This window comes from Rhopilema esculentum, chromosome 10, assembly GCF_057945365.1.
Source record: "Rhopilema esculentum isolate cy_ngs chromosome 10, ASM5794536v1, whole genome shotgun sequence".
NCBI lineage: Eukaryota > Metazoa > Cnidaria > Scyphozoa > Rhizostomeae > Rhizostomatidae > Rhopilema > Rhopilema esculentum.
In genome coordinates this window covers 1515135-1539443 of record NC_142824.1, presented here as the reverse complement: position 1 = coordinate 1539443, position 24309 = coordinate 1515135, and the positions used below count along the sequence as shown (strand labels likewise).

The following is a 24309-nucleotide window of genomic DNA, read 5'->3' as shown; positions in this document are numbered from 1 at the left end:
TTTAATGCCAGTGCTAGAAGAAAATTGTTTTGTCGTGGTGTCACAATTTGACGACTATCTGTCATTCGTAGGTGACACCAACATCAAAGGTGGTCGGCGACTTGGCACAGTTTATGGTGCAGAACAAACTAGAGGAGCAAGACTTTTTGCAGCGGGCCGATGAACTCAATGTGCCTTCATCAGTTATCGAGTTTCTTCAATGCCACCTTGGCCAGCCTTATGGTGGATTCCCAGAACCCCTACGAACAAAAGTAATATTTCAGAACCCTCTTAAAACTCATTTTGACAGTATAATGTTTAATAGAGCTGTTCCTTACCCGGGCGGCTCACAGTCCTGATTGGAGAGGGCGCGTCACTCTCTCTTTCCAATTTATTTAGAGTTTCGACCCTTAATCGTGATTTATTTTCAGTTATTTTGTTCAGGTAAATCTGTTTAACATACCACGGGCTGAAATGGCATCTTGTCTTAGAAGATTTCGTTTGGAAAACCCTCAAACCGAGTCATAAACTCTGTCGTTTTAGGCTTGATTTTTAAACAACTTTTCATTCTAAACGGTATAATTTGTAGAAGTGAATGCCTTCTTACTAAGCTTCTTCATTGCAGCTTTTGAAGGGGAAACCAACGGTTGATGGAAGACCAGGAGAAAGCCTCCCACCACTTGATTTTGAACAATTAGAAGCAGAGCTTAAACAAGACTATGGTTAGCTTTTCAAGACTTTTACTTTAAGTAGTCAATTTTACTTTTCTCAGCCCCTTTCTTCCTTAATCCTGAACCTCAGCAAAACAAAGAGTCGATTTAGTAAAGGATATTCCTAAAAAGTTGCGTTCCTACCTTATTTTGTCTGTTGAATTATAATTTCTAGTATCACGTACAATGCCTGCCAAAAGTACTTGGAACACCCACCAATTTACGCTGCATTTGATATCTTTCATTCCTTTCATGAAAAAAATTTGCTACTTCCGCCCCCTTCCCCCTCAAACAATGTTGATGATTTAGAGAAATATCATAAAAGAAGCGCAAAAGAAAGTGCTTCCTAAAATCCTAGTCCGTTTGATAGTAAACCAACATTGTTCCGTGGGGGAGAGGGGGATGATTGGTTTTGACCTTGGAAATTGATGTCAGTGTTCCAAGACTTTTGGCAGGCATTGTAGTTCAAGCCAATGGGATCAGTTAGCGCTGGCTAAAAATGTTTTTGCTAAACCGTTGCGTGCTTTTTGTCTGTATCCCCATGATCGTTTTTTAAGTAATTTATATTTCTTTTACTGCAAACTAGGAGCAACTGCCATCAGCAAAAAAGATGTAATTAGTGCTGCATTGTATCCCGATGTCTTCAAAGATTACATTTTGTTCAAAGAAGAGTTCGGACCAGTACAAGGCTTGCCAACGCGTCTTTTCTTCGTTGGCCCTGAAATAGGCGAAGAGTTTGAAGTGCAAATTGAGACCGGAAAAACTCTAAACCTGAAGATTTTAGCCATTGGAGAAGCAAACAAACAAGGCAAGCGAGAGTTGTTCTGTGAAGTGAATGGGCAGCTTAGGCCGTTTTTGGTTGAAGATAAAAAGGAAACAAAAGTAAGTTGCTATATATTAAGACATTTTACAAAAATTTATTATGTGGTTGTACACCGACAGGGTTGAAAAATACTCTTTTGTAATATGTAACTTTCTGTGTCACAAACTTGCCGTGAGCACATTAAGTTGAAGTTTTGCTTAACGAACCTATAAAATATATTCAGATAGATTTAATGTTAGGGATATAAATATTTCTGCGAAGTCAAGAAGTTTTCCAAATTAAAAGGTTCCACGGTGCGATTGATTTTTTCTAAGCCTTTGTATGCACACGAAGCACTTTGCTCTGTCGTCCTCTTGATGTAAGCAGACATTTTTGGTCTTCATTCGATTTAATAATGGATTTCTTTTCAAGAATGAAGGAAAGCAAATAACCGATTTCATTTCCTTTTATTAAGATCCTTTTTCAAAATATTATTTAAGTCATTTCTATAGAAACATCACCGAAATCAGCGACAACCCAAATGGCTAAATTTTGTTAAACTCTAGGCTTAAATGTTAAACTGTTAATCTATAAACTTTGATGTTTATTTTTTCGCAGAAAGTCGTATTAAATCCTAAAGCCGTCAAGGGCGTCAAAGGGTCGGTTGGCGCCCCAATGCCTGGAAAAGTTGTTGCCATTCGCGTAAAAGAAAACGAAGTTGTGCCAAAGGGTGCTCCACTAGTGGTGCTCAGCGCAATGAAGATGGAGACCAACGTTACGTCGCCAATTGAGGGCATAGTGACGTCAATTTCAGTCAGCCCTGGTACGCACGTCGAAGGGAATGATCTCTTAGTCACTGTAGAACCAAAAGAATAAACATTATTTTAAATGCTTATATTTGAATCACATTCACCACAGACACAATGATCCTTAGGTGCTTTAAAAATTCGACTTGGCTGTTGAGAATGCTTTAAATACCTTTTTAATTACCCCCTCCCCCCATTTAATCCCTAGACAGTACCATGACAGGAAGTATTCTATGTTTACTACCCCCTGTATTGATAACATTCGCCCCCAATACCACATTTCTTATTCAATACCTTTTCATACAATGTGGCCATTAAACGAAAAAAAAACTGGATCTCAAACAGTCGTAATACGATATCACATGTTTCCACGAACCCTTTTCCAGTCTCGACAATTTTTTCACTTTAAATACTATTGATTTGGCTTATTTCTGATTTACATGATGTATTTGTAGTGATTTATTCTCAGAAATGAAATATAATGAATTTCACACCGATAAGCGATTTCTTGTGCCGCATATTTTCGGCAATCTAAATAAAGATGCAATTTTATCACAGTTCATTTTTTTTCATTTTGCTTTGTACCCTGATGATTCCAATGATGCTAAATTAAAAAACCGGCCTAGCATTTTACCTGTTTAGAGCCGTTGGTACCCTGCGTATCAACCGACTGGCCTATGATTAGTGGATCTTTCCATTGCCGGCTTTGTTTGCCGTATTTTCTTTCTCGCCATATTTTACTCACCCTAACATGGCAGTTATAGAGATGAGATTTCCAACCAAAACTGTTTCCTGGTTACTTCGGTGACATCATTATTTATACAAAGCCATGGATACAGACCCGCTAATGTTGATTTTTTGACGATATAAAATCGTCAACATACTGAGCTGAAATTTGACGCCATCTGTTTTAACGTATTTCGCATTTATCTGCAGCGTTACAGTTAAATTGTATGTTTATTTCGTCATTTTTCTGCTAACCCAAAAATTCAAGACATCCTTAATTCGCAAAAATTGAGAAACTTACAAAAACGTGTAATGATGAAGTGGAAGGGACGTATATCAAATGCGATGGCTTGCTATTTATCTTTTTCGTGTTGTTGTCTAAGGTACCGTAAATCCTCGAATAAGCCCCCGGGGGCTTATTTGTAAAATTGAATTTTGGGTGGGGGCTTATTCGAGGGTAGGCTTATTCGAGGGGGGGGCTTATTTCAAACTTTAGTATTCCCCTCAAAGGTCGACATAAAAACAACATAATTCTCTCAATGAAATAAAGTGTGAAGATCTAACAAATATTATAATTTTTTGACATCACGAAAGTCGCTTTTTTGCTTTTTGGTCTCCAGTCAAAGGAAGTAATACTGTATAGCTATTGTCCTGTGGGGCTTTCTTGAAATAAGATGTTATTCTGAAATTATGCTTCCCTTCGAAGGGGGGGGGGGGGGGGCTTATTTGCAAAAATGATTTTTTAGGTGGGGAGGGGCTTATTCGAGCGTGGAGGCTTATTCAAAGAATTACGGTAACACTTTTTGCAACGCTGACGTTTCTTTCTCTCTCAGTTTTTGTTCTCTCTCTTCCGATTTCAGCCATCCATCACAGAACAAAAATGATACTTGGACGTTATACACTGACTACTGGGGATGCCCTTTCTAAAACAGTCTCATTCTCGGCTGAAAATTCTGGGACAGGGTTGTCTCCTTTCTAGCAGAGGTATGCTCTTCAAAGATACCTTTTCCGGGACAGGTTAGATTAATCATAAAAAAGGAAATGTTGTTCACTCTATAGCGTTATTCTTTTAAAACTCAAATTTGGAATAAAAGCTATAATTCCAGGACATATTTCATGTCTACAGGAATTTTTTCAAGGACCGGGTTAAATTATTATTGTGTAGGGCAAATCCCCGTAAATTTTCTTCAAGGTAAAGCACCCCCCCCCTCTGGGATAAGGGCTCCACATTTCAAGCACTTACAAATTGAAATGCATACGTAAGGACAAATTTTGTGTGGTACAAATAATAATGATTCTTTCTGGAGATGCATGCACTTATTAGTCACCTAACATTTCACGAGTGCGGCTCTGCAGCTACCCTGGGTTCCAGAGCGTCAGTGTCCTTTGCTGCCTTTTGGTGTTCTTTGCTGCCTGTTTATTCGTCTAACTGAGGGGCAAATCACTTGATGAAAATCTCGTACACCTTTGGTGGAAATCCAATTGTTTTATATGAAAATCCCTGGAAATCCTTTTTTTTTGAAAAATCTCGTACGCTATTTGCAACAGTGAACTGCCCCTCGCGTCTAACAGGGTTTTTGGGGTTTGTAACGACACAGGGTTTCCTTACGGACAGTGTCACGTGACAATTGCATCGTTGCGCTGTGATTGCATCAGCGTTTGATAATATGTTTTTTGTATTCCGTAATTATTATTTTAAGATTTGCTTAGGGTATATAAAGGATTTTTTCATAAGTTAGGAGTAGTCTTGTCGAAAGTTTTGCCTTATTGCTAGGAGCTCTGTTGCTAGTCTTGTCGTGCCTGTTGAAGCCGTGTCGTTATTTGTCGAACTTGTTAGCCGTTAGTCGTATCATTGCCGTAAAGAGAAGAATTTTGATTTTATCCGCCGTTGCCGTATTTTTGAGTATTTCTGCCTACAAAGAACTCACGTTTGTAAAACCCACCTTTTAAGAGATTTTACAGGTTTCTCAATGTCCTAACACTCATGTGCATAGATTCTAGGGGGTTGTACCCTTGCTATTCAGGTCGAGTTTTACTGCTTTTGAGTATTTTCATTCCTTATTGGGTAAAGCCACACCTCTATGTCCCGTCAAAATTTGAAGTCTTCAACGCCAATGCTAACACTTAAGCCCGGTGGGTCATCTCACACTATCAAATGTAAGCACACGTGTCTGAGGGTCTAGAAAACTGACCCTTATCTCTGATATTTGATTCCAATTTGATTCCTCTTTTCTTTGAGACCAAAGAAAATTTATACCCTTTTCTTGAAATCAAATAGTTTAAAAAGAAAGGCTACCTTTTTAGGACAATGGTTCTTATACTACCGTTGTTGTTGGCAAGGACCGAGATACAACTTTTTGTTTGGGGGGGGGGCAGCAGGGCCGGCACGAAAGGGGGCGTGAGGGGTGTGAGACACCCTTGAAAAAAATCATATTTCAAAAGCGTAGAGGTTTTGTCATCAAGGGATGCCTGGTCGGCAAATTTTCAAACCTGTCGGCAAATTAATGATTAATTTTCGGCAAATTTGACGGTCCGGGGGGATCCCTGCTGAATATATATAACAATAGCTGTCACCGGCAGTGCCAAACCAAATTAATTATGGTTGTGAGAAAAATTTTATTACTGAAAAATTTTTTTTGCTAAAGAGGTTAAATGATCACACATTTTAAGATCAATATTTTAAATGTGACGAACTAAGGCAGCAACAACTGGATTCCTTATCTGCAAACCAAAAAATCTAAAACATTAATATCAATAATATCTGCTTAACTATGTGGTAATTTTTTCAACAAAACAACGAAAAGATTGATGATTAATAAGTAACCTCACCGACTTCCAACAAAACTAAATTTAACAAATAACAATTTTTTTAAAAATAAGTGGCAAAAGAGCTATTTCTTATAAGAAGCTACATAATTGTATCTGTACTGAGAATTTCAAAGAAATATCAGATTTAAACAAAGATATGACATTAGATTTCTTAGACTAAAAGATCTACGACAAAAAGTCTTTAAAATGATTTGTTCTTAGTATTGGAGTTTATAAGTGGTTTCTGTTTGATTTTTGTCATTTTTCTCGTTCACTAGGCAAAGGCCTAAAACGCTATTGCGTGTAGAAACTGCAATTATATTCCCATCTCCCGGATCCTTACTAGATTCGTTCAGTTCAAAGTTCCTTTCCCTAACTTTGACGTGGTGGCCATTTAGGCAACGATACGGAAAGGGAAGTGATTTCCCGCCAAATACGGTAAATAGCAACAGCAAGAAAACTCTAGTTCATGCAGGTCCAAGTAATACGTGTTGACAGTTATCCTGCAGAGTTCAAAGTGTCAGAGACGCAGGTACACTAAAGCCTGGTTTTCATATATCGCAACCTGTCGGCGATGATCCCCGATGCACAGCATGCCTGATGGTCGGGGATGATCCCCGATGCTATAAACAATATTGAAGCGCCAAAACTATAATTTTGATGAAAGTTTGGGAATATGGCTGCTGATAAAGGCCAATAGTCAACTTTTGATCTATGATCAACACATCAACGTTTATGAGCAACCCATTGATAATTTCGGGATATATAGTGGAGCAGCTAATGGCAAAATTTAGCCAAATCGTTCACTTTGTGATACAAGCATGAATTTTGGTGCAAACAAAGTTCACACTATTTGCTACACTTCTAGTCGATGAGCCAAATGATCTTTTTATTTTAACGCCATTTTCTGGTGACGTCATTTTCAACATGGCTGCCAGCATAAAATTAATCGAATTTTCGAATATAGTAAAGTTATGAAAGTTACTTTCACTTTATTGTGTATCACATTTGAATCCATATATGTATAAATGCTGATTTGTAAACTGTTCTGATTATTTAAAATAAGTTTATTAACAGATATCACATATTTTGTAATGACGTCATCATGTTTTATTGCTCAATTGCCTTAAAATTTATGAAAATTTTAAGACAACTTTAACCTTATCCTGTAAATATTCTGTATTATTACTTTGACGAGTTATAAACAATGCCAAATTCCATGCAGTTTTGCTCAAACAATTTTCCAATAACTTAAATACTACTTACATTTTCACTGGTTTTGGCATATACAACCACAAAGTCCAGTGCAAGATAACCCGGAACGAAAACATCTGCACCTCCCAGTACATGCTCTCTTGCAGCCACATTTAGTCAGTTCTTCACAGCTTTTTGCTATGGGTGGAAGATCAGTCCAGTGGATTTTCCAACTGCCATTCACCTCAAACCATCCCCAGTTAACAGGACTTGGTGCATGGAGCACTGGATTCATGGTTTGACCCCATATAATTCCGCCTTGATATGTTGCTCGCTTTGAATGTTGTTTCAGGGAGGCTTGGGTAGGTGGAATGGATAGATACGATCTCTGTTTTCTAGCAAACAGGTCAAGTCTGGCCTCATTAACTGTAGTTGATGTACTTGAATAGTCGTACATGGTTACAACAAACCTCTCAAGAGTGCTAAGATCCCTCTCATCTAAATCAAAAGGACTCTGGCTCAGCTTGGTGAAGACAGCAGAAGCGTCCTCACTAACCTCCCAGGTTTGCCAAGCAGATCTTTTCCCTTTTCCACGAAAAGCAGAGACTACGTCACAGCCGGTAAACGCATGAAAAAATGGCATACAACTAGCCCGAGCACCACCGATGACTTCCACAAGCTGGTGAATTGGAATCCAGCAGGTCTTTACTCCCTGACCAAATGCAACCCAGAGGTGATCAAGTCCCATTTCCTTTAAGAGTGTCATGACAGAAATCACCAGAACAACAACATCAGTGTCATGGGCTTTTATCATAAGTGACTTGCTCCCTTGTAATACAGCGCTCTTGGCATGAACAAAGATACAAGTGCCTGCCTCCTCATGGTCGCAAGGTGCGATGTCACTTAAAGACATTGCCTGATTGGCTAGTGCGGCTTCACCCATTGTTACAACAATAGCGTTTGCTGTGCTGGTTTCGGAAATTTTCTGTGCCAGAAAGTGAAATAGCTCTGTCTTATTTGTGTTGTCACATAGAAATGCTTTCCAGCTCATTGGTGTTTTGCTATTCGCAGCAACCCGCCTTCTAACTCCACTACCTCTACGGTTTCTTGTTTCTTGCTTCAAGCTCGGCTCTCTGTATACATCAAAAACTAGATCGGTCCTTCCATATTTAGAAGAGTAGCGGATAATTTTTGGCAGGATGTCTTCCTCGGCATATTCTTTAAAGGTCTTTGATCTCCCTGGAGCAGATGCATTCACCAAAGCAGAACCGTCTACAATGATAGTGTCTGCACTTGGTTCTGTATCTGGCATGTTAACTTGCTCTTTGAAGATTTCAACAAGTTGCGACTTTTGGCAGGAATACAGACTTCAAGCTTCACTCAAAGATGCAGGGGTGGACTGGTTCTCAAACTGAAAAAACTCACCAAGATCGCACTCTCTGATCTGACAAGATATGAAGAGGCGGGAGAACAACTGACAATCCTCTTTGATTATCTTTTCTTTGGATCTGCGAGGTACCTGCTCTTGAGCGAAGAAATCCATCCTGTTCTTTTTGATAGGTTCGTAGAAGCACGTTTGATCTTCTTCCTTCAGTCTTTCGATAAATGCTGAACACTGTTCTTTACCTCGTTCATGGTGTTTAAATACCAAATCTGCTTTGTTTGGATCAGCAATATCTTTAGTAGTAAGAACCATGAGATCGGACGAATATTCTTCAAATGGATTGCCCAATTCTTCAATTACTTCAAACAGCTTTCCTATTCTTTGTAAGAAGAGCTTTTGACTACTTTGTGAATCATCGTGATGTTTGCTATTTCGGGTTTGATCCCTTTGATCTGATTTGGATTCGTAGTCAGCAACAAGACGGCTCACCTCTGGTCCTTCTACCATCCATCTTCTAAGAGCCGATTCATCCTCTGTGAGGCCAATAGCACCACCATCACCTTATCAAAGAAATTTGAGAAGTTATAAATTGTTTTTTTCCGATTTTCAATTTAGTTATCTGTTAGCGGACTACCTCACTGTCTTCGCTGCTAAAATCTATGAAGTGATTACAAAAAAAATTATCGACCCTCCCAAAAAAGATTAACTGCATAGGTAGTATATGGTATAGAGTAATTGAAATTATGTATACAGATCCTTAAATACCTTTGATAACAGCATTGTTCTGTTCGTGGGCTTGATCAATTGCTAGGCCAGAGAACGCTCTTAATTTGTGCATCGTGGGATGCTGTGCATCGGGGATCATCGCCGACGGGTTACGATATATAAAAACCAGGCTTAAGTCAAACTATTTCGACTTTTGCGATGATCGGGGATGATCGCCGACGAATTGCGATATATGAAAACCAGCCTTTACCCGACGCTTCCCGATGAACAATAGTAAAGAGAACAATGGATCAGGAATGTTCTGTCATAAGTGAGTTCATTTGAACTGAAGGGAGGGTAATTTTTTCGCAGAAAAACTGGAATGCTTTCGATAGTACAGAGAACATTAAGGGGGCTATAATTCCTAGTCTGATTCCTAGTCTTAAGTTTGTGTTTCATCATTTTTTAAGGTGAATCAGGGTGAATCTTCAGCTATTTCATGATCATTACATAATCCACTGAACAGGAATTTCCCCAAGAAAATTTATACTGGAATTTGCCTCTCCTTTTTATCTTCATTGTAACAATGGCTTCTACTGGAGCAATATTTTTCTGACGCGTGCGGGGGGAAAGTTTCTTACTTTGTTGTAATGAATTTTCATTTGCAAAATATCCCGAAATTATCAATGTGTTGATCATAAACGTCAATGTGTTGATCATAGATCGATGATAGTATCAAAAGTTAATTATTGGCCTTTATCAGCAGCCATATTCCCAAACTTTCATCAAAATTATAGTTTTGGCGCTTCAATATTGTTTATAGCATCGGGATGATCCCCGACCATCGGGGATGGTCCCCGACCATCAGTAATGCTGTGCATCGGGGATCATCGCCGACGGGTTACGATATATGAAAACCAGGCTTAAGTCAAACTATTTTGACTTTTGCGATGATCGGGGATGATCGCCGATGGTTCCCGATGACCCGGTTTTCATATGTCATATACTATCGCAGACTGTCATAGACCATCGGGAAGCTGCGTCTGGGATCATCGCCGACGAATTACGATATATGAAAACCAGCCTCAAAGGAGGACCTGCTTAAATAGGGTCAAGCTTGTATAGAGGGTAAAAAATGAACTTGAATCTTAACTATTTCTCAAAGTACTAAATAGTAATACAAGTGTTTTAATTATGGTAATAAAATTTGGGGGGGCAGGGCCCCCCCGGCCCCCTATATCTCGGTCCTTAGGTTGGCTTTTTCTCAACAGTAGAGTAAAGTGGCATGCTCCGACACGACATGAATTGGGAATTAAAGCGTCCCTTCCCTCCACTAGCTTACAGGTCCAGCCTGACCCGACTGGTACCACCTGACAGGGTTCCCTAGCTCAGGGCTACGAGCGATAGCCAACGGCTAACTTGGCAGGAGACCGACAAGGAGGGCGGAGGAGCTAAGACTTGAGGGGTCAACGGCTTCGGGCAGAAGAACTCCTGGAAAGAGAAATGGTGTCCCTTTAAAAACACTGTAGAGGTGGTTCTGGGGGCCCATCTCTACTATTAGCCCCTTAGTTTCATCTAGGACCATGACAACAAACCAAAACTCATATTTTGGGATAGTTGGAGGGTCATGGTAGCCAGTGGTGTAGAGCTATCAAAATATCAGGCTCTTCCAAAAAATGTTGCGAAAAACAATGACAAAAGTAGAAATTTGCCAATTCTCGGCTTTAACAAGAGGGGCTTAGCCCTTCCGAGCCTTCTTAGCCCCGATGAGCCCTAAAACAAAAACAGGCTAAAATGTATCCGTTTTCAAAGTGTGTTAATGGAAACGCCAGTTTACTTTTTTTCCTTTTTTACGTCCGCTTTTGCTCGTTTCTACTAAGCTGGGTTGAAATGTATCTAGGTTGAAATTCCACTTTTCAGGTAAATCAGATTTAGAGAATTTAAAACAGAAACCAAAGCACTCAGAGCTGTGAGAGGAATAGTAGCTTGCAGCAAAAGTCATGGAATTCATTGAAAAACGTTTTTGGTGTTAGTTGGCCAAAGCTTATCCTTATCGGGTTTGGCGTGTCCACTAACCAGGCCTTATTTTAAGGCTCAGGTGATAACCAATTTTTGCAGTGATAAGTCCAAAATGTGCCATGATAAATGGAAAATTGTGCAGTGATAAATTAGTTGAAACAGCAACTTAAAGAATTCAAAGGACAAAAAGTAACAAAAAATAAACAAACTATGTCATGATCATTACATAATCCGCTAAACAGAAATTTTCCCAAGAAAATTCATACTGGAATTTGCCTCTCCTTTTTTATCTTCGTTGTAACAATGGCTTCTTCTGGAGCAATATTTTTCTGACGGGTGCGCTGGGAAAGTTTCTTGCTTTGTTGTAATGAATTTTCATTTGCAAAATATCCCGAAATTATCAATGGGTTGCTCATAAACGTCAATGTGTTGATCATAGATCGATGATAGTATCAAAAGTATACTACTGGCCTTTATCAGCAGCCATATTCCCAAACTTTCATCAAAATTATAGTTTTGGCGCTTCAATATTGTTTATAGCATCGGGGATCGTCCCCGACCATCAGGAATGCTGTGCATCGGGGATCATCGCCGACGGGTTACGATATATAGAAACCAGGCTTAAGTCAAATTATTTTGACTTTTGCGATGATCGGGGATGATCGCCGATGGTTCCCGATGACCCGGTTTTCATATGTCATAAACTATCGCAGACTGTCGTAGACCATCGGGAAGCTGCGTCGGGGATGATCGCCGACAAATCACGATATATGAAAACCAGCCTTAAAGGAGGACCTGCTTAAATAGGGTCAAGCTTGTATAGAGGGTAAAAAATCAACTTGAATCTTAACTATTTCTCAAAGTACTAAATAGTAATACAAAAGTGTTTTACTTATGGTACTAAAATTTGGGGGGGGGGGGCAGGGCCCCCTATATCTCGGTCCTTAGGTTCGCTTTTTCTCAACAGTAGAGTAAAGTGGCATGCTCCGACAGGACATGAATTGGGAATTACAGCATCCCTTCCCTCCACTAGCTTACAGGTCCAGCCTGACCCGATTGGTACCACCTGACAGGGTTCCCTAGCTCAGGGCTACGAGCGATGGCCAACGGCTAAGTCGGCGGGAGACCGGCAAGGAGGGCGGATGAGCTACGACTCCAGGGGTCAACGGCTTCGGGCGGAAGAGCTCCTGGAAAGAGGGATGGTGTCCCTTCAAAAACACTGTAGAGGTGGTTCTGGGGGCCCATCTCTACTATTAGCCCCTTAGTTTTATCTAGGACCATGACAACTAACCAAAACTCAGATTTTGGGATAGTTGGAGGGTCATGGTAGCCAGTTGTGTAGAGCTATCAAAATATCAGGAGGGGGGGGGGGGGGCTCTTGCACAAAATGTTGCGAAAAACAATGACAAAAGTAGAAATTTGCCAATTCTCGGCTTTAACAAGAGGGGCTTAGCCCTTCCGAGCCTTCTTAGCCCCGATGAGCCCTAAAACAAAAACAGGCTAAAATGTATCCGTTTTCAAAGTGTGTTAATGGAAACGCCAGTTTACTTTTTTTCCTTTTTTACGTCCGCTTTTGCTCGTTTCTACTAAGCTGGGTTGAAATGTATCCAGATTGAAATTCCACTTTTCAGGTAAATCAGATTTAGAGAATTTAAAACAGAAACCAAAGCACTCAGAGCTGTGAGAGGAATAGTAGCTTGCAGCAAAAGTCCTCTGGAATTCATTGAAAAACGTTTTTGGTGTTAGTTGGCCAAAGCTTATCCTTATCGGGTTTGGCGTGTCCACTAACCAGGCCTTATTTTAAGGCTCAGGTGAAAACCAATTTTTGCAGTGATAGTCCAAAATGAGCCATGATAAATGGAAAATTGTGCAGTGATAAATTAGTTGAAACAGCAACATAAAGAATTCATACGACAAAAAGTAACAAAAAATAAACAAACAGAACATAACGGTAATAGTATGAAAAGCGAAGCAAACAAATCAACACTTTCTGGTGTATAATAGTTCACAGTTACTATGTTTTAAAAACGTTTTCTCATATCCTTTTCTGCGTCTTTTCTCTCCATTTCTTTGATAATTTCACTGCTCCAAAATACTTAATATGGACTTGATTGAGGCAGTATTCGCTTCATGCGGAGGGGAAAAAGAAGAGTCATGATGGTATTAAAAACATTCAATCAAATTTAGCGGCACGTGAGAGCACTTTGCTGAGTGTCATTTTCTGCTAGTGGGATGGTTACTCAGGGATATTCTGCTAGGGGGTTGGCTTTATGTGTTTTTCTTGTGCTTTTATATCATCGTACAGAAAGGGAATATTCAGGATCTTAAGCCATTTCGAGGCCTCAGAGATTGCAAAATCTAATGAGCTTCCGGGGGCTCTGCCCCCTGAACCCCTGCCAGGGCTCTGTCCTGGACCCATTGTGGGGTTTACAGCGCCCCCCAGATCCCCGGTTATTGCATGCGTGCCTCTGACACGCACTTTGGACAGCCTACCTCTAGAGGTAATCTTTTTATCTAAATCAGATATGTGTTAGAAACAAGACAGTGTTGGGTATACAGTGAATTCTCATTCCAAACAAAACAATTACAATACTTTAAGCTTCGCTACAATAATCAGCATTAAAAAATTAATTAATAATTAGTAGAATATTGTAATAATGGGCAGGAAGAGGTAGCTTAGTCACATGTGGAAGTTGAGTGGAGGGTGGGAATTACGAACTCTCGAGCCACATTTATGTTGCAAGTGAGTGTATTAGGAGATACCCTTAGATATATACCCTTAGTGAAAATACTCTTATATGGCAAAAAGATGCTGAACCCAAAAATACATGTATGCTGATAGGCTTAGAAGACTATGCATCATACCTTGACTCACTCTGACTAATGGAGGTATGAGGAACTAAGGCCCTATTGACGTAAAGGCAATATTGCCAACATTCACTCTATACCCAACACTTCCTGATTTAGACTAACATTTAAAACTAAATGTACACAAAACCACCCTGACTGCGCAGTGATAAAATTTCCTAAAATAAGGCCTGCCACTAACCCATAGGTGAGTAACAAGATTCCTTGGTAAAAACTCCGAGACCCGTATTTAAAATTATCAGTTTTACAAGTGGTTAGTGGGAACGCAAAGCAGAAAGGGAGAATGGCTCCGTGATTATGGTCGTGAAGTACAGGTCCAAGTGTCTATGGTTCGATTTCCTGACACGACAAAACTGTCTCGCTGTAGTTCCAGGTGTAGGTACGTTAAAACGTGCCAAACAATTTCATCACGTTTGTGATAATTTCACCAGGTTTCGCTGGTTTTTATCGCAAATACAGTGCAATAACACTTTTACGATAAAAAAACTTTGTCCCTTCTTGAATACTTCCTGTATAACGTACCCTCACTACAACGAACCCCCGCTATAACGAACCGCCGCTATAGCGAACTTTTTTGTTGGTCCGTGCAGAAACGGCGGGGGGTGGGAGCGTACAGGGGCGATTGCCCAATTGCCCTCGCAAATTTTTTCACTTTGCTATTGTTTTGCCCTTTTTCTTAACGCTTCCCCCCTGCCTTGCAGCTCTTCCGGCGTCCCTTGACGAGCCCCTCAGTACAGTATAAACTGCAAGCGTTCATCGTTACCCCCTCCACATAAAATTTGCTGCCGCGTGTATGGTCGCGCAAACAATGGTTAGCATATGCAATTCATTTGCCAGCACATGTACAGCTGCGGGATCCATGTCCCCCAAATGTCCTTATATAGGCCGGTTGACATTAAGCCATACGTCAACAACAGCCGGTTTACTGACGCGTGATGTAAAAGTAAACCAGTTGTCCACAAAACACTTGGTTTTTAGGTAGGCTAAGAGATTGACTGTACACTCGTCCAAATCAGAAATGGCGAAATCAATCGCAAAAGTTCTCATAACACTTGTGTTTTTTATCGGTATTTCGCAAGCCATGATGGTGAAATACAAGGACTGCGGTGAGTTGAATTTCTTCTTTTTTTATTATCAGCTTTTTTAACAAAGTGAAGCAAATGCAAATTATTTTTTAAAATAAAACTTATCTATTCTTTTCCAAAAGCCGGCATTTGTTGTCATGCAGGCCAAATTTGAATAAAAGGAAGCACATTGCAGAAGAAGACCACCACCCACTTCCCGGAGCAACTATGGCCTATTGTCGATTCTGTATCCGTCCCATTTTGGCACTATTGCGCAATCAACCGATAAGTACAGTAGACTTGAAAAAACACTCTACCAAGTTCTGCTATTCTGCACATTATTGTGAGTGGTTTGTGGAGCCGGGGCACATGCTTCCTCCAATTTCTAAAACAATGCTTGCTAATTGGGTGGGACTCAATTTTTCTTGAAACCACTTTACATTACTGCACCTTTGCAGTAATACTATACTGCAAAACTATAAAACTATACTGCACCATTGGAAATATTTTGCTCTCTATGAGTAAATTTTTCTAAAAATAATTTATGCTTTGAATTCTCTATTCTCTGATACAAATTCAAACTCAAACATTTTATTCACAGCAATAATTAACTACTACATTTATATCTAATACATGAACCACAAACAACAATTTTTTTACAAAAAGAAAAACTACATACAGTAGGTAGTTTGAAGTTTACTATGTTTGCTGATACAAGTTTGTCATGTGATCCAAGGAGCTTGAATGCCATTGCATAAAATTTTTGTCAATGGTCCCTGTATTTGATATTTTGTTTTAACTTTAAGACAATTTATGCACAGGAGAAATTTCGTTAATCATAATTTTGTTTATCAGTCAGATGTTTACTATATGGTAACATATTGACTGCCCTGTACTGGACTGTGCTTTTCAACTTTAACTGGTAGCTTTTCAAAATTTTCACAACACCAACTTTTTTGCATACATTGCATCTTTTTTTGCAGGCTCAAAAAGCATTATTTCTGAGGTTGATGTTAGCCCCTGCACTTCCCAACCGTGTGTTTTGATAAAAGGCAGCAATGAAACAATTGATGTCCATTTCACCCCAGGTTTGTATAGATATGACTTTGATTTTTATCTGTCAACCTGTCAATCTTTTTAGACCTGTCAACTATCCTGATTTTGCTGGGAGGTTCCAGGTTTTGCTTGCTTTATCCCGGTCTCCCAGTTTTTTTATGATTTTCTCCCTGCTTTTCTTGTCTTTCAGCAGAGGTTTTCTTAAAACAAAAATGATTGAAATGACTTTCTCCGTGACAAAGTTTTTTGGTAGTGTTTACAAATTAATGAAAACATTAAAAACCATTAGCAAGACCCTACCCACGATAATTGTTGTCATTAACTGTTTTTCCAACATGACTTTTTTTGACAGGTATGTTGTTTATAAATTCAACAAATTCTAGGGATCTCCCTGTTTTTAGCCAAATCTCCTTGTTTTTCTCAACAAACATCTGAAACCTCCAGGTTTTGAAAATTTTAGGTTGACAGGTCTGTAAAAAATTAACAAAATGGAAGAGTTGCTGGAATAATTGCCAGCAAAGCATGTCACAGTCTTGATCTTTGGCAACATTGTTCCAAAACCTTTCTGTTCAGAGATGGAAAGTTTGTGAAGCCATGAAGAAGCTTTGCAGAAAACTTGCTTGTGTACAAAGAAGAAAAGGAAAGAAAGGAGTTAGATACAGAGTCAAAATTTTAAAGTCCAGTTAATTATAAAAATTCCCTTCCCCATTAAAGTTTCTACCAAAAATATGCATCCTTTTTTGGATGGTCTGTGGAAACAATATACTGTATAAAATCGTGTGAGACATAAAAGGCAGAATTTGAGTTTCACATTACTTCACAAAAAGATAAACCTTTTTTCCACAGATGTTCTGTCATTAAAGAATTAAACTGTACATCAAGTATAATGAGGATATAATGGTAGTTTTGTCTTTTTATTTATACATCAGCTATCAAACCTACATTTACTAAACTGCTGCATCTCAAATGTGGATTCAATCTGGTCAATTTGATGGCTTCATAATAGCACAAAATGTCTTTGCATGCCTTTCCAACAAAAACAGCTCCTTCATACATACCTAACTGTGAAAGCTCTTCCTCTGCCAATATGTGAATACCTTTAGGAAAAAAATGGCAAATTTAACAGATTCAAATATGTAAACTTTGATTTAGAAAAAAGCATACATGAGAGTGTCCCTAAATTTTCTCATTTTCTGACAAAATCTATAGATGCTTAAGAGAAAAAGAAAGGTGTTGGGTGAGGTCTTTTGATTTTTAAACTAAAAGGTTTGCGACAAACCCCACTTCCCCTGCCTCCCAAAGAACAATAAACTATGCCCCCCAAAGAACTATGCCTTGTCTTGCACAGATTTTGTATTGCGTGTCACTTTATGTTCATTGACTGTCTGATAACCAGGTCTATCTGATGCCATCATGAAAACAGGGGTGTCTAAGTCACACCCAATATACATGAATTCAAAGCCTCAGTCCCCAAAGCAAGAAAATTAAGAAACAATTGAATACTGAAAAACTGAGAGCTCAATTTTTTTTTTAAATCTATCAATCTGATTGGCTTGTGAGCATAAAACTTAATACACTTCCCTTATCTAAGTACAGCATTTGCATAATAGCAAAATTTTTTGAGAGAAAAGTGATGTGCATTTGAAAAGATATAAAAATTGGTGAAACTCCCAGTTTGCAGCGGTGAAACCCCTCCTCCTCAAGTTTCAGCTGAAAAAAATTGTTAAAACTTTAAATTAAAATCAAGTCAAATTTTAAGATTTAATGACTTCAAAGTAAAGAGACTTACAAGTATCACTGTTTATTAAAAACTTTCTGAAGCTTTGTAAGAAACTGGAGTATGTAGCATTGACCTTTGTTTCTTATAAAAAATGAGTGTGTGGAGGAATGCTTGTGTTTACATAGATATCCTATACAAGTCACTAATGATGTTTTGCCTCTAAACATGTAGAACACATAGAATCTTGCCATAACAAGATGTCAAGAATATTTGATAAGGTTTGAACTTGAGACAATGATATGTAAGATTCTTTGTCTACACAGAAAAAGACATCAAAAGTGTTGCAGTGAATCTCCAGGGCATCATCGGTGGTGTGCCCCTGCCATTTCCAGTCCCACACCCAGACGCATGCAGCTGGCCAGGCAGTGGTTTGAAATGCCCTTTGAAGAAAGGACAGCAGCAGCATTACACAATGCAATTGCCTGTCAGACACTCCTATCCATCGGTAATGTTTCCTCTTTTTTTAACAAACAATCTATTCTCATCTTTTTATATCATATAGCACATATTTTTCCAGAGTTCTTTGGGTTCCTTTAAACTGTTTCTCAATATATTAACCCAAGGGTATGCTCAGCCGTGCCAGGGGAGGGGGCAGGTGCAGATTGCCCTAGGCCCCTTAACAAGAGGGTCCCATAACAGCATGTGCAGAAGATTTTTCGACATTTAAAAACAGTACACTTACAAAATCACTTTCTGTTTTTGAAAATAACAGCCAATGAAAATTTCTCAGTATGTTAATCTCAGTACGTGATAATTAATCGATTAATTCACATTTGTTTACTCCTCAACCAATTACAATTGAGGCATCACATCATAACATCAGCAACAAGCTGCAAAAGTGCTTCATGCTGAGCATAGTCATTCTGAAATACTTGAAAAAGTATTCCCTTTCAAAAAGCATATATCTTTAAAAAGAAGATGGAATTCTCCCTTGTTTTTTCTTTCTTGAAAATCTTTTTTTATTCACAATATCTTCTGGTATATAATTCTTTCTTCGTTCATATTAAAATCTTCTTTTCAAGAAGAATAAAAGTTGCCTTCTTTCTCCTTTGCAACAAAGGCAGCCAAAGAAATTGAAATTGCTAGGCAACAATTTTCTGTGCCATTTACCGTTCCACATTACCCTTTTCCATCTATACTGTGAAGTGGATATCCACCTGAGCAACAATAAAAACAATCACAGTTTTAATGAAAGCATCACGGGTCCCATCTTTTTCTCTCTTGGCAAGCATGGGCTTTGGCACAAGTTTGAAGTCGAGGGGGGGGGTAGGGTTGCAAGGTCAAATTAAAAAGCTTTAGCAGAAAAGCAATTTTGTTTTCCAATAAAGTGGGTTGGGGACCCTGCCTCTGATGTTGGGGACCCTGCAAGTGGTGCTGGGGACCCTGCAAGTGGTGCTGGGGACCCTGCAAGTGGTGCTGGGGACCCTGCAAGTGGTGCTGGTTGTATTAAAAACATACAGAACAGAAGAGATCATGCAATTTTTTATATATTAATGAGTACAACACACCCTGTGGTTTGTCTGGGGTAGCAAGGGCCAGAATTACTAATTTTCTGACATAATTTTATAAAAGCATAAGCAAAAGCATCTGTCGCTTACGCTTGCGCTGGAACAAATCATGTTGCAAAATGACAGGCTGAAAGCTGCGGGATTACATTTTTAAATAGCACTTTTAGGGCTCGGGATTAGGCTATGCGCGGAATTCACACGTAAGTCCATGTTCCAACTGCTCCGATTAATCTAAATTTGCAAAAAATGCGCTGACGGGATATGAGCAAAAAATTATTGCGCGGGAACGCGTTCCCCGCGCATACCCAAACTTTGCAGTCCGGGTGCCTGTTACGACAAATCCCAGGTGTCTTGCCCTACCCTCCTCGCCATTTTATAAAGATGCTCATTTTGCAAATATTATTTTTGTTTTGCACATATTTTTATTTCTTGTCACTTCTTTTCTTTATTTTTTTTGCTGATTGACCTTTTGATTATCTGACCTGACTGTTGTCCTTGTGAAAACGGGGGGGGGGGGGGTGTCTTAGACAAACCCAAGATTTCTTGGCCCTTTCTCAGGTGCATCAACATTTAATTGCTGGAACTAGGGTAAGTTTTTCTTGCATCTATGACTTAGTTATTTCAGGTCTACGAAGTTTTACGAAATTTGTTACAAATGCTTTCAATACCCTTGGGTGTGCAGCAGACTCAAATGTTTATTCTAGGTTTTCCATAATTTATTCTAGGTCCAAAATTATCGGTCTGAGTTGAAGATCCTGTTACGAAAATTCTGACCCGAAGAGGAGAACTCTTCTGGAAGAAAGAATTTATGCATGTCTTACTCTTTGTATTGGCAGTCATAGGGGAGGCTAATAATTCTTGCTTACCTTTACTGAGATTGAAAATCACAGTTATCAGCCTTTTGTTATCTCTCTTCGGAGCGTCTCTCTTCCCGTCTACCTAGTCAGCCAACTTGTCATGAGTGAAATTGGACCTCGTAGAGCACTATAGGGCCATAGACTCACCTCACTGACGACTGGACTTTCACCCGGTCGTACGATCGATAGGTCGGCCTCCTCTTTTATCCTTTGTTCTTTTTGTTTTTTTACGATCTTCTACAAAAGCCCCTTGCCTGTTTGAAGAGTAGCTTGAAACAAAATTACAGTTGCAGGTCTTAAACTCTAACTGCTCGCCCAACCCCGAAACAAATATTTTTGTAAACCTGGTTATAAATTGTTTTTACTCAAACGAACATTCCCTCCCAGTAGCGAGGGGGTGTTGTCTTGTACAGAGGCAAAGAGACATCGTGAGAAATTATTGTTTCCAGGAGGGTCATTTGAACTTTTTTACACGGTGTGGAGGGGGGGGGGGTTGAGGCGGAGTCGGGTACATCTGACAATTATAGGTTACGAATTTATTTGTGACCCGATACTCCAGTGAACCTGATTTAGAGAGATTATGTCTATTTATTCATGTTATACACTCTTGTTTATAAGAACCAGTAAGTTTAAGTTCAGGCCGACTGTTCTCAATTTCCAAAATCTGAGGCTGAATTGTTCTTAGTTTGTTCTTAAATCAATAGGCTAGAAGCACTGCGGTTAATTTTGAGGTTAACTTATCCTACTTAAGTTATTTTACCCCCCCCCCCCCGGCCCCCGGTATCTCGGTCCTTGGTATCAGCTATATACAAGTCATTTCATCCTTCACATATATTGAAAAAATGGATAGCAACATCGTCAAGGTTCAGAAAGAAGAGCATTTTAACCCTTTTGACGAGTTTGAGGCTTGTGTTCTTATAAAATTATTCTAATAAAGAGTGTAGTTCTTCCGTCACTGTTAGCAGTTCTTTGTTATAGTCGTTCGTGTCGCGTATTGGTTGGTGTTTCTAAGTGTGGAGTCTTTTAAGACTTGCAAATAATATGGGGCGGGGCTGTAAATTAAGAATTTAGCCACACCCTTATCCCAACTACGCCCTAAAGCCACACCCTTGTGCCCCTCCCCCAAAAAATTGTTTTGTGGCTCCAAGGATTAAATGCCGTGAAGCGCCATGAGATGTGAGACTTTACCCTTCTGCGAACGTGCATATCACCCACTTTCTCATTGGTCCAGACGAATGGATAGAATAATAGCCCTAAACAATAGAAATCCCAACAAGACAAGTTTGAAAAATTCGCCTTGACTTCCCCCGTGTTATCGATTATATTCTCATTGAAAATACACTCGTCCGCCGAAGGAACTACTAGCCTTTGCAGGAAAGTTGAGAAACCCTTAATTCAGAATCTACAATCTTAAAACTGTTTACGGCTTGTCATTTTTGTTTTTTGTTATCATTGCTATAAAACATTGAACTTAAACTGCTATTCTTGAGTGTCAGTTCCGGAAAATATTCGTTTCACGATTCTTTAGAAAAAGTGAGCCCGAACCTGTGTCTCCCTCTCACCACAGAATTTGTATCCAGATTGTAGATGAGAGGCTGCCTCCTTTCGGTTAAAAGTAACAACTTACTTTTCTTTTTGCAGCTGAAGCTGCTTGCAAAGTTGTCTTTGGTGGACCAGACAAAGAGTGCATTAGTTTGCGTCGAGATTGCTCTCCAAATTAAATAAGCTTCCAAAAAGAGCTTGAAATAAAACGTTTATGATTGATGATGAAATATAAAATGATTTTACAACGTAGCAGAAATATATCAGAAACTTGATTGTTGCAACTAATGATCCTGAGATTCGACGGTTTGCAAGAGTCAGCATATACACAAATGAAGTTTGAAAGATTATTGTGAATTTTGGTAGACTAGATTTTTATCAGCAACCAGTGTTCTTCGCAACAGTCAGTATTTTCTTTAGACGTTGAAGCTTTTGATTAGCAATAACACTTCCTTTTCCTATTTTTTTGCGCCCTTGCTAATTATCTTCCAACATTTTGCTTTTTTTTCTGACGTCATACTCTCTATCTTTTTCTTGCCTTTAACATATTATTTTTAATATAATTTCTTGTCCTATACTGTTTGATTTGTCACACACTTTTCAAAGTCGCACATATATTAAATGTTGATTAACCTTAAAGAAATTATTATTTGATAAATTCGTTTGACCATCACATTCTTCGCCTTGATTGGAACCATCTGCCCTGTGGCTCGACCATAGACACAGATGTGGCTTGACATGCGTCTTTTTCCTTTGAAAATAGTGTTTTATTCGGATAATGAGTTGATCCAATGCACACAACTTTTAGGCAATACGATTTTTATGAGAACCAGATTATCTGCCGAGGCTCGTTGTTTTTATTTTTAGATAATTTGTGGTACGGGACTACCGTAATCGTTTGAATATGCGCCCCTCTCAAATAAGCGCCCCTGTCAAATAAGCGCCACTCTTTTAAGAAATAATTTTACAAGCGCCCCTCTCGAATAAGCGCCCCCTTGTTCTAGGGTGGGCACTTATTCGAATTCATATTCAAAAATCTTGCTTTTCGTATGCATTATCGTGTTCGACCGATGGGAGCCAGGATAATGAGATCACCTGCTTCAAAGAAGGTCAGCCTTGTAGCGCCTGTCCTAAGGAATTAATCGTCGATGAAGACCATGAAAGTGCCGAGGATATTAATATTTTGTAGAGTACTAACAATTTATTTTTTATGGGGTATTTACGTGTTTGACTTTTGTTCTCCTGAAAAAGAGAGCTGAACTTTGAATCTCTAATCCTTATTTTTAAAGAAATATTTTATAAGCGCCCTTTTCGAATAAGCGCCCATCTCGAATAATCGCCCCCCCCCCCTTAACAGCAGAAGAATTAAATAAGCGCCCGGGCGCTTTTTCGAACGATTACGGTATTCAAGCATTGATTTTTTGAAAATTACATACTACTACGTACATAATTTTTTATGTGATATGGTATTTCGTGCATATGGTTTGGTTTAATCGGGGAAAGCTCAGGTATCCACTGTGTTACCGTTTTGTTGTTGTTGGAAGATGTCCCAGACTTTACTTACGAACTTTAGAAATACGAACTAACGTCATTACGAGATGAGGCCTATCTGCAATCGTTTGCGTAAGGAGCAGAGGCGTCGTGGCCGGGGGGGGGGGGCAGGGGGCCGTGGCCCCCTTTGCTTTCAAAATTTTTGGAAAAATCATTGTTTTGTCGGAAAATTCCGAAGCTTGAGCTGTTAGTAATTCTCAAACTTTTAGTAACATGAATTACTTGGACTAAAGTACTTACCGTAATTTCGAGAGGCAATTCATTTTTGTAAAGAAAATACTAGATTTCCAAAAATCAAAATGATTTCTCAGGATTTACCGATTCCTACCATAGAGTGATTTGCTGCTCGGATTTTGTCAATTAAAATCCGAATCCTCAAGGGCCAAATTTGTTTTTAGAAATTGGTAAATATTAGTCACTAATTATATCTTCATTTGCTATTGAAGACCGGAATAGTGCCAATTTTATGCCTATCGTCAGATTTTTAAAAATTTTGTCCCAAATTTGAAAATTTATGCAGTTATGTTGCGTAAGGTAAAACAAGGGAAAAGTCGATCTAAACTATCGCTTTCCCCAAGTGGATATTTAATTTACGAATAAGATTTTGTCTTTAAAATTTGCTTCAAAGAATGCACTTTCCGGCGAATTTGAAGCATTCGATAATAAAATATTTTCCCCTTCGGCGGCAACCATGGTAGTAACTTAATTCTACCCTCGTCCTGATTTACGGATGCCAGTGATGTTCACTGTAAAAGTACGACAGAAACAGAGACAAGATAAAAAGTGCATTTTTAATTATCTTTGCAGCTAAGGCAAAAGTTGTAAGTTTTTTTACCCCCCCCCCCTTGCACTTCCATGAAATGCTTTTATTTTATTTAAATAAATCAAAGAAATTTTGTCGGAAAATTTTTTTCCTGCCCCCCTCTAGAATTCATTCGCCACGACGCCTC

The 24309-nt window shown here is 39.0% G+C and overlaps 2 protein-coding genes and 1 pseudogene across 3 annotated transcripts in view; 2 read left to right on the top strand and 1 right to left on the bottom strand.

Moving 5' to 3' along the window:
• LOC135685119 (pyruvate carboxylase, mitochondrial) overlaps positions 1 to 3373 on the top strand; it is a 30594-nt gene extending 27221 nt beyond the window's left edge. The window contains exons 14-17 of the mRNA XM_089110942.1: positions 72 to 251; positions 605 to 701; positions 1276 to 1571; positions 2110 to 3373. Of these exons, the coding sequence (XP_088967068.1) occupies positions 72 to 251; positions 605 to 701; positions 1276 to 1571; positions 2110 to 2367 (831 nt within the window). The 3' untranslated portion in view covers positions 2368 to 3373. The remainder of the gene's footprint in view (positions 1 to 71; positions 252 to 604; positions 702 to 1275; positions 1572 to 2109) is intronic.
• Positions 164 to 18166, bottom strand: LOC148959207 (uncharacterized; annotated as a pseudogene). Its single transcript, XR_016144170.1, has 3 exons — positions 17180 to 18166; positions 7098 to 8969; positions 164 to 239 (listed from the first exon to the last, which is right to left on the bottom strand). The product of XR_016144170.1 is annotated as an uncharacterized LOC148959207 (transcript).
• On the top strand, positions 13886 to 22481 carry LOC135687297 (NPC intracellular cholesterol transporter 2). The gene is made up of 4 exons (XM_065203828.2): positions 13886 to 15107; positions 16049 to 16153; positions 18165 to 18346; positions 21908 to 22481. Exons 1-4 carry the CDS (start codon positions 15020 to 15022, stop codon positions 21989 to 21991), a joined length of 459 nt encoding a protein of 152 aa, XP_065059900.1. The 5' UTR covers positions 13886 to 15019; the 3' UTR covers positions 21992 to 22481.
• Positions 22482 to 24309: the final 1828 nt, after the last annotated feature.